This window comes from Dermacentor silvarum, chromosome 5 (genome assembly GCF_013339745.2).
Source record: "Dermacentor silvarum isolate Dsil-2018 chromosome 5, BIME_Dsil_1.4, whole genome shotgun sequence".
In the NCBI taxonomy this organism is placed as follows: domain Eukaryota; kingdom Metazoa; phylum Arthropoda; class Arachnida; order Ixodida; family Ixodidae; genus Dermacentor; species Dermacentor silvarum.
In genome coordinates this window covers 26,697,698-26,707,475 of record NC_051158.1, presented here as the reverse complement: position 1 = coordinate 26,707,475, position 9,778 = coordinate 26,697,698, and the positions used below count along the sequence as shown (strand labels likewise).

The following is a 9,778-nucleotide window of genomic DNA, read 5'->3' as shown; positions in this document are numbered from 1 at the left end:
GGGAGTAGGAAATAATTTGTGCCCCTTCATTCTGTGGAGGACGACCAGCGAAGCTATTATGTGTTCTTACAAAAGGTCAAAATTATACAGGGTGTCCCAGCTATCATGCAGCACGATTTAAAAAAAAACAGGAGCGGCGTTACGCGAAGCAAACCTAGTGCGCATTGTTTCCAGTACAGTGGAGTAGCCGACAGTATTTTTTCGTTACTGATATTTCATTAATTCATTGTAATTAATTATCTAACTCGAGAAGTACTGTCCTAATTATCAAAGTGTCAATGAGAAAGTTGTAGAGCAACATGAAAAACTCCCGATACAGCTTTCTGCTGCTTAATACGTGCTACATAATTGTGTTTTTCCGAGTGTGAAAGAAGCCCGCGAATACACGCAAAGTGCCTCGAGCGGCGAGTCGCGCGGCAATTCTGCGTGTATTCGCGGGCTTCTTTCACACTCGGAAAAACACATTTATGTAGCACGTATTGAGCAGCAGAGAGCTGTATCGGGAGTTTTTCATGTTGCTCTACAACTTTCTCATTGACACTTTGATAATTATGGGACAGTACTTCTCGAGTTAGATAATTAATTAACATTAATTATTCAAATAACAGTAACGAAAAAAATACTGTCGGCTACTCCACTGTACTGGAAACAATACGCACTAGGTTTGCTTCGCGTAACGCCGCTCCTCTTTTTTTAAATCTTGCTGCGTGATAGCTGGGACACCCCGTATATATATATATATATATGCAATTAAAGCATCAAGACAAAGACACCCTAATCCTCCTTAGTCGACCATAAGCAGACTTCATCATCATCAGCCTATATTTAAGTCCACTGCAGGATTAAGGCCTCTCCTTGCGATCTCCAATTAACCCTGTCTTGCGCTAGCTGATTCCAACTTGCGCCTACCTTAACCACACTTAATCCACCCTAATCCACCTTAATCCACCTTAAAACACCTTGATCCTCCTTCATCCACCTTAATTGGCGCATTGGTAGGTAGACTACCTCCGCCGCCGGTCGGCGCGGCATTGCACTATCTTCGAGATCGGCCCACCGTTTTCTCTGTCGACGCGACTTTTTTTCCTATACTACTACACACCCTAGCTGTCGACGCACGCACCTTTTGGTCAGAACTTGGCCAAATACAGCTTCGCTGCAAAAGCGTTCGGCAGGTGTTACACTCTTGTAACATGATAGGGTGAACAGGCGGTCATGTTGACACTAGTGTAGGTAGCTTATAGTTGGAAACATCCATCAGGCGGCGATAAAAAAAAGAAAGTGAGACACGGTCGAAAAGCTGTAACGCCCTTCCCACAGTGAAGAGAGGGCGTTACAGCTTTTCGACCTTGATTCGCTTCTCTTCTGTATTTGCTCTCCCCCGCCCGCCCCCCCCCCCCCTTCCCCCTAATTCTCATACACACACTCCTGTACCACATCGCGTGTTCCCCGTAACATTACGATTAGTTCGCGCGAAGCCCGTTCCCCGCACAAAAACAACCCAACCCACGCTCTAGAGGCTATCAGATGTAAGCGAACGAGGCTCGTCAACGGAAAGAGCCGTGGAGCCACGCGAAAAAAAAAAAAAAAAAATGAAACCGGTCAAAGAGGTTCAGCAATATCGTATATATACTTGGTCTCAGTAGTTCCGTGCAGCATGGCCAAGGCTGCGAGACCTATAGCTACTAGGGATGTGCGAATGGTGATTTTTGAGACCGAATCGAATACGAATCGAATAGTGCCAGAGGCGAATCGGAATCGAATATCGAATAGTTTTCGAATAATGAACAGTCGTTATCACTATTAATATAAAACGATGTTCACGTCGCAGTATTCCTAAAGTTAGCAACTTTCTGTCTTTATATATAGTACGTTATGAAGTGTTGCTTATTAAAAGCACAAATTGAGCATTAGGAGCAAACAAGTAGTTCCCTCGCATGTACGTGGACTCTTCAGGGAGTGCGAATGATCGCTGTATAGCCTGTAAAGTATGGCTACCTAACCGACGTGGCCTGCTCCATTACGCAAGTTCTCACGTTTTATGTATATACTGTGCCCGCTGGGATGAAAGCTTACCATACTTTTTTTTGCTCTAATTATATGTTCAATATGGAGCAGTTGACGTTTTGAAATATTCGAAAAGTATTCGAAAGAAATTGGCATTAACGAATAGTGACTATTCGAATTCGAAGACCGCATCGAATAGGATATTATTCGAATGTTTCGAATATTTGCACACCCCTACTATAGTAGGATACAACTTTAAAAAAGAAACAGCAGTTGGCAATAAAGGCACACGGATTGCGCAGGGTTGTGTTACTCCGCCAGCCAATCAAAGGAACAAACAAAATTGTCGTCGTACGGCCTTTTCAAAATGGCGTCCTACTTGATACGACTGTACTTGTCGTATTTGTACGTTCCGCAATAATAGACGAGTAAAAACGTATAAAATTAGCCACTTATATTTTTATTTGTCTAGTTACGTATCGCTCTATTTAGGTAACAGGGAAAGTTTCAAGTATGAACTATTTGCAGCCGCGCGGAGGAACAGTGGTTGGCGGTTATGAGGGCGTGGGCGGGGCTCCACTGCAGACTTAAGTTGTATCCGACTATAGCTAGAAAACGCAGGCGCTTGCGCGGTCAACAAAGCGTGGACGGATATGCCTTTTAGTCGCGTTTGCTCTCCTGATCGGTCGAGGCGCCCGAAGCTTCCCCCACTACTGCACGGAACTACGGAGACAGAGTAGTACGTGACCTACGGGGCACGCGTGCAAGTTACGTTCTCCAAAAGGTGGCCAACCTACGAACACGATCGCGAGCAAGGCGCGCCCCCAGGGGGTGGAATCATTCATAGCGGAAACGGGTGTGTCACGTGGGTGTTTTCGTGGACGCAGACGCGAACGCGCACGAAATATGGATAGGACGTGCGCCACCGCGCATGCGCCGCTGCTTTGTAACGATATACGAACGAGGTCCGACGACCGTGGAAAGCGTCATGCAACGCCGCTGGTGGGCGGGCCTGATCGTAAAAGAAGGGCATCGTTAGAGGAACACTAGCCAAACTGAGGGTGTAAATCTTTGGCACGAAGAAAGAAAGAAAGAAAGAAAGAAAGAAAGAAAGAAAGAAAGAAAGAAAGAAAGAAGAAAGAAAGAAAGAAAAAGAAATAAAGAAAGAACTTACAGGTCTTCATGTTTCACTAGAGTGACCTTGCACAATGGCATTATATCTTATCTCATTTGATGATTATCTATCGCCCATTCCCATGACTTCTTTTCCCACCTCGTGGCCATCGGTAAGTTGCCACCTTATTATCTATAACTGCAGCTACCTACCTAACTACCACAACAGCATGACTGCTTTCAGTTGATTTGAACACACACACAGCGTCTGTGTGTGTGTCACACTCTCCCATCTTCCTAGATCGGCAAAGTCCAAGTTTTGATCCCCTTAATGCTATCGCATCAAACACTGCCTTCAGGATCGGCCTGCGTTACAAAACCCGTTTACAACACCGATGGCCAGTTTCGATTTGTACGGTGCTGTCGCATTTACAAGAATGTGCGATTTGCAATTTGCGGATAACTTGAATGACGGTGACAAGAACTTTAATTGGTCCTGTGAAACTGGCCAGGGGGAGCCGAAGGCTCCCACAGGTCAAGTAACTTGAATGTCGAAAATTCTTTTGCCAAATGCTTGAGTCATCGACCTTATTCCGCTTCAGCCTTCCTTTCGAGTCGTTTCGCTGTTTTTTTTTTTTTTTATTCATGTTACCAACTCAATATAAACGGCACACCGCGAGAAGACGCCTACACCATAAACTGTGTCCAAACGGCTTGGACAATCCCCCATAGTTTATACGAGCCATAATGTTAGGGGATAACTGAAATTTTATTCTTGCTCGTGTAGCCGTGTTATTAACTTTTCAGTATGGCTCCAGCGTTTGTAATGTCTAAGTGATCTCGTACTTTGTCCCATTTGTATTGCGCCAACATCAACCAAGGCCACCAATCGCCTGTTTAACAGCATTAGTTTCTCCGGTTTCTTCGGAGCTTATGCTGCAAACGACTGCGCTTGATAGGTAATTGGTGAACACGCACCCAGGCACACGAAAGGTGACAATACATTACGGAGTAGATTCAATCCCGGCCACGGCGGCCGCATTTCGAAGGAGGCGAAATGCAAAAACGCCCATGTGCTTGCGTTGTAGTGCACGTTAAAGAACCCCAGGTGGTCAAAATTAATCCGGAGCCCTCCACTACGGCGTGCCTCATAATCAAAACTGGTTTTGGCGCGTAAACCCCCAGAAAGAAGTATGGAGTTGCCGGTACACTGAGACACACACGCATGCACCTCTTTTCGGCAGTGGTACAGACACTTTTTTAATGTACTCGCGCTGGCAAAACTCAAACTCTCTCTCTCTCTTTTTTTCTCCCTTCAGAAATGCAGCCCCATCAGGTGCGTACCGCCAACTCTATCATCCTCGTCGAGTTGTCCCCGGAACCGTCCTCGAGGTTCCTTTGACCAGCAGCTGCGGCGGCCGTTTCTCGAGATCCGTGGTTGGCCTCAAAGTGATGGTTGTTGTTGCCGGACCGCATTGGTGGCGCCACCGCCGGCCGATCGTGGTCGCTGCCGGTCGCGCAGAGGTCTTCGTCGTCGCTGAACATGAAGATGTCCGAGACCTCCCCATCGTCGAAGGACGCCTTCGCCGTCCCCGACCGTCGGCGCGAGGACGTCCTCCGCGCGAAGGCGCTGCCGTCGTCTTCGGAACTCGCCGCGGAACCGGAACACTGTTCTGCTCTGGGAACTTGGTGTCGGTGGCGGCGGCGGTGATGGTTGTGCCAGGCACCGGCTTCCCCGCTGAAGTCTCCCCTGGCGGCGTAGTTCTCGAGACTGCCGCGGTCGCCGTACCAGAACTGTTGGTGGTGCTGCTGCTGATCGGACGTTGCGGGCGGGTGTGGAGGCGGGAAGTTCGTGGGAGGACTGTGCCGGAGGGCGTACAGGAACGAGCCGCTGTTGAATACCGAGTCCCGACGTTGAGCCACCGCACCGCCCCTGCCGTTGTCGTCGCTGAAGATGCCGTTTCCCCAGCAATGTTGATGCTGTTGCTGCTGCGGTTGGTGAGGCTGGATCAGGAGACCCACCGGACAGTAGTTTCCTGCCACAGGCGCCGACGGGGACGTGCTGCCGTAGCGACGGGTCTCTATGGGTTCCGGCGTGACCCCGGGCGTTGTTGCACAGGTCGTCTGAACCTGTTGCTGCTGCTGCTTCGGGAACGTAAGAATTGTCCGCTCTTCGTCGACGATGCTCCCCGGCGTAGACGTCTGCCGTCCAAGACACTCGCTCCTGGAACGCTTCTGCTTGACGACGACAGGACCTTTGAAGGACTGCCGTCGTCGCGGAAGCGCTCGTGTCGAAGGTCATGAGTTCGCCCGCCGGTTCCGCGGAAGTGTTGCCGTCCGAGACGACTTGCGTCGTTTTCCGACCGTAGCATATCCGTTCCGTGGTCTCGCTGAAGACAGACCTGCCGTCGCGGAGGTTCACCCGCTGCTCCACGCTCTGCAGGCGTTCCACGACCACCTGACTTTGCACCGTGGTGGCGGGATACTCGTCCAGACCCTTGCGCAGGTCCTGGAAGGAGCTACAGTCTGCAACGGGAGGAAAATCGAGACATAGCCCAGTTTGTACTCTGTTTAGTGAAACTTGATATCTGGGGTAATTGGACATCGCAGGGAGAGGACTTCGTCATGCAGTGGACATAAATATATGATGATGATGACGGTGACGATATCTTGGGTATCGCGCGTGTCATCAACTATTGCATCTACCTCGCCAACCTAAACAAGCTTCGTGGTTCATTTAAACGTTAACACTGCGTTGAATCTGCGATTTTTATTGTAAGTGACAAGAACCAAATGAAAAATATTAGCTCGGCGTTGCACTCGAGAGTTATTAGCACTGATATTATAGCTTTCCGCAAGGAATCATAATTAGCACGTGCACACGTACTGCACGCCTCCTTGTCGCGCATATATTCCTGCTCACTGAAACTAAATTAAATTAAATTATAGGGTTTTACGTGCCAAAACCAGTTCTGATTATGAGGCACGCCGTAGTGCATGGGGGACTCCGGAAATTTGGACCACCTGGGGTTCTTTAACGTGCACCTAAATCTAAGTACACGGGTGTTTTCGCATTTCGCCCCCATCGAAATGCGGCCGCCGTGGCCGGGATTCGATCCCGCGACCTCGTGCTCAGCAGCCCAACACCATAGCCACTGAGCAACCACGGCGGGTCTCACTGAAACTGAAGGCAGGCTTGTGGACGGCGGCAAGAAGAGAGAGAAAAAAAAATTGGGGCAGCTTGCACTAGTGGTGCAAGATTGGAGTAAACAGCGGAGCTGGTGATCGACCTAGCTTCTTCCACGTTTTACTAGGCTTGGCTAAGTTTTGCTAGGAAATGCTAAGTGCTGCTAGGCACGGTATTCCGAATCGGCTCGCCGCCGACGCACAGATTCTCGCTTGGCCGCGCGACGCGTTTCAAGGCTTCTTCGGGTGTTCGGATCTTCTTTGGTCGTCCCATGTCAAGGCTACATGTACTCGCCACAGAGTCAACGAGAGTTCTGCCGCCGTCGCACCGGCTCCGAGCTTTATCTCCCCGGTGACGTCACGGCCAAGCTGCGCCTCCTCACTTGCCGGGGCGTGTCTGGTCGAAACCTGCCGAGCCGCCGCCAGAGGCGCCGGCTGCAGTCACGGAGACGGCGCGCGTTCGGCGCGAACGCAGGGAAACGGGGACGGCGTCGGCAGCAGCTCTGCGCGTTGCCTCGTTGGTGCTGCTACGATTTCCCTCTCTCGCTCTCGCTCTCATATTCTTTCTCTCTCCCGAGAATAGCGCGCGCCACGCGCATGCTCTCCTTCCCTCTCCTTAACGTCCCATATCAACGCAACATGTGCATGGCACGGAGAGGAGGCAAAGCACATGCCGCTCCGAGAGGTGGTTGCTAGGCAACGCGCATCTACGCTCAAAGTGTGTCAGAGTTGGCAATGAAATGTTTCCACAGTAAAAAAAAGTCGCAATTTCGCCCCCCACAGATGGCTTTCAAGTTACAGCCGCCCTGGCGTGCGTGCGTGAGTGTACTTTATAGGGAACCAGTGGACTTTATACGGAACCCGTAGACTTTATACGGAACCTCACGGCGACGGCGACGCCGATGGCAGAAATTGCGCCAGGAGTGTTCATATAATTGTTGTCGCAATAAATTGCGCTGCGCAGTTAAAAGCGAACATACGACCTTGGTTGAGAGCGTCGGGCATGCAGCAGAGCTTGACGTAGCCGGTGGACCAATTGATGTCGTCCTCTGCGAGGCAGGCGTAATCGTCTGCTCCCGCCGTCGTACTGGGAACTGTGGCGGAGTCGAGCGTGGCTGCGGGCGACAGACCGGGCTTGTTGGCCGGCGGACTTCGAGGCGAGCCTTCTGCTAAGGCACCGGCGACGTCCGCCGTTAAGTTTGTAGGAGTCTTCAGACTTGCCGCGCCCTCGGGGCTAGACACGGCCGAGTCGCTCCTGGTCTTCAGTTTGCGGAAGCCCCAACTTCTTCTGCGGTCCCGGCCGGCCCTGTGCGAAACAACGGAGGTCGTTCGATCGGTATATACGTGTGTCCCGGCCAGCTAACGTTAGCGAAGATGCTCAACGAAAAAAGAAAGGTTCAAGATACAATTATAAGACCTGCGGTGTTCGTTCGTCAGAGAACCGAGACCGAACACAGCAGGTCTTAAAATCGCATCTTGGACCGTGTTTTCTTAATCATTTTTCTTTTTTTCTTCTTTTTTGTTGAACAGGTAGGCTAATGTTAGCTGGGACATCCTAGAGAGACAGTTAAGCTGCATAATTGTTAACAAATGGGTGTACACAAAAAGAGCAGACGACGCTTCTCTTCGGTAACAATGTTTGAAATTTCTGGTCGAGTTGATGAATTCTGATCACTATCGATCTATCGTATACAACTACGCAAGGACTGGGATACTATCACGAAGAGCCGCAATTGCTGGTTTTAACGCATTGTTGCGTCGTCTGCAGACGCGTATCTCTCGACAAGACTGAACCGAGTGACGTCCTCGTTTCAGTCCACTCGTGAAGCCTTTATTAAAGGACAATATACGACATGCACACTGGGGCGCTACAGGTCGGTGGCAGGTAACTTACTGATCCAGTGGAAACTGCGCACCGCTGCCCGGCTACGCGCAGATTCACCAGCCAATTACGCTCGCTTATTCGCATGACGTCATGGCGAATACTTGAATTTCTTTGACTGTTGACGTCTTTCTGCGTGGCCTTCGAGACCGCACCGGCGCGAAGGTGCAGTGTCGTAAGCCACGCTTAAATTGGACTGCGGTGGCACAGAGGGTCTTTAAGGCGGAGATGTTTACGTTGTTTAAACGAAATGTTTACGTTGTCACTGGCTACAGCTGCGCGTCCTTCGTGTCATGTAACTTCTGTCAAATTTTGTTCAACCCGCGCAGGGCCATGGAGTTTCCAACAAAGATTACTGAGAGGGGCTGCAATCGTTCATCTACCATAGGCTGCCATACACATCAGCTACCAGTAAAATTTGTATGGAATTCTGGCTGGCTGAAACGATACTTGAAGCTACCGTAGACACTACGTAGACACTAACGCCATGTAGAGTTATTAACGCGATAGTGTTACGGGCCCCGTGTCGCACAAAATCCGGGGTCGGTGTCGGCGTCGGCGTAAGTATCGGCGTCTGGCGAAAATAATCATGCCGAACCACATCATCCCGAACCACCCCGACCGGGCGGGCCCTTCGCATGGCGCAAGGTGTTAGTGAACAAAAATTTAATTTCTCATAACTAAAATCCGTCAGAAAAATTATAAAGTACGACTTAACCACAACCTACAGACGCGATAGCGTCGGATTGTAATTTGAATATACGAGAAAAAAAAAGCCTGATAATCAGCCAGGGATCTTTGAATGCTATCGCGTTCCACTCATAAAGGCGAAGCTTAAGCGTCCTCCAACGCTGATGCTGTTTCGCTGTACTTTGGTTCTAGGCAACATTGGGGGGAATGTTGACAACCGAGCCTTTCTAAATTTTGATCGGGCTCCACGTCGCAGAAAATACGGTGTCGGCGTCAACGGCGTCCAATAACGCTATCGCGTTCCACTCTTAAAAGGCGAAGCTTAAGCGCACTCCAAGTTTTATGAAAGCGAGCCGAACAAAAAGAACCTACCTACCTACCGCAAAGTGAGAAGAATGAGGCAAAGAATGCTTCGCAATAAAATTTTCAAATGTCGCCTTCATATGTAGGTCCTAATTTTTTTAGTCACTTTTGTAGGCAATTTTAAACATGGCCATCAGTGTCGAGACAAGGTCCTCACCTGCGCCACTGTATCCTCTCCTCCGCCGCGGAGGACATGACGGCTCCCATCAAGGACGTAGCCCTCGTCGAAGGACCTCCTCCCGCAGCCTTGCCATTGTCCTCCGTCGCCGTTGAAGGACTGGTCGACGGCTGGGCTCCGGCGTCGCGGTTGGCCGCGGGCGACGTGTAAGGAGCCGCGGTGGTTGACGCGGCCGGCTTGCGTAGCCTGCTCCATGCGCGCCGGATGAACATGACGTAGCGAGGCACCAGCAGCGGACCCGACGACCGGCGGTGGGCCGAGGTCAGGGCCAGAGCGTCGGGGCGGGCCTGCTGCTGCTGCTTCGGCGGCGGGGCGGGCCGATCGGCCGTAGCTGCAGCGCGCGAGCCCGAGCCGCCCAT

General features: G+C 50.6%; 1 protein-coding gene across 1 annotated transcript; it reads right to left on the bottom strand.

Moving 5' to 3' along the window:
• Positions 1–4,426: 4,426 nt before the first annotated feature.
• Positions 4,427–9,778, bottom strand: LOC119454016 (uncharacterized). The gene is made up of 3 exons (XM_049667871.1): positions 9,399–9,778; positions 7,290–7,612; positions 4,427–5,646 (listed from the first exon to the last, which is right to left on the bottom strand). The coding sequence occupies exons 1-3, from the start codon at positions 9,776–9,778 to the stop codon at positions 4,565–4,567; spliced, it is 1,785 nt and encodes a 594-aa protein (XP_049523828.1). The 3' UTR covers positions 4,427–4,564.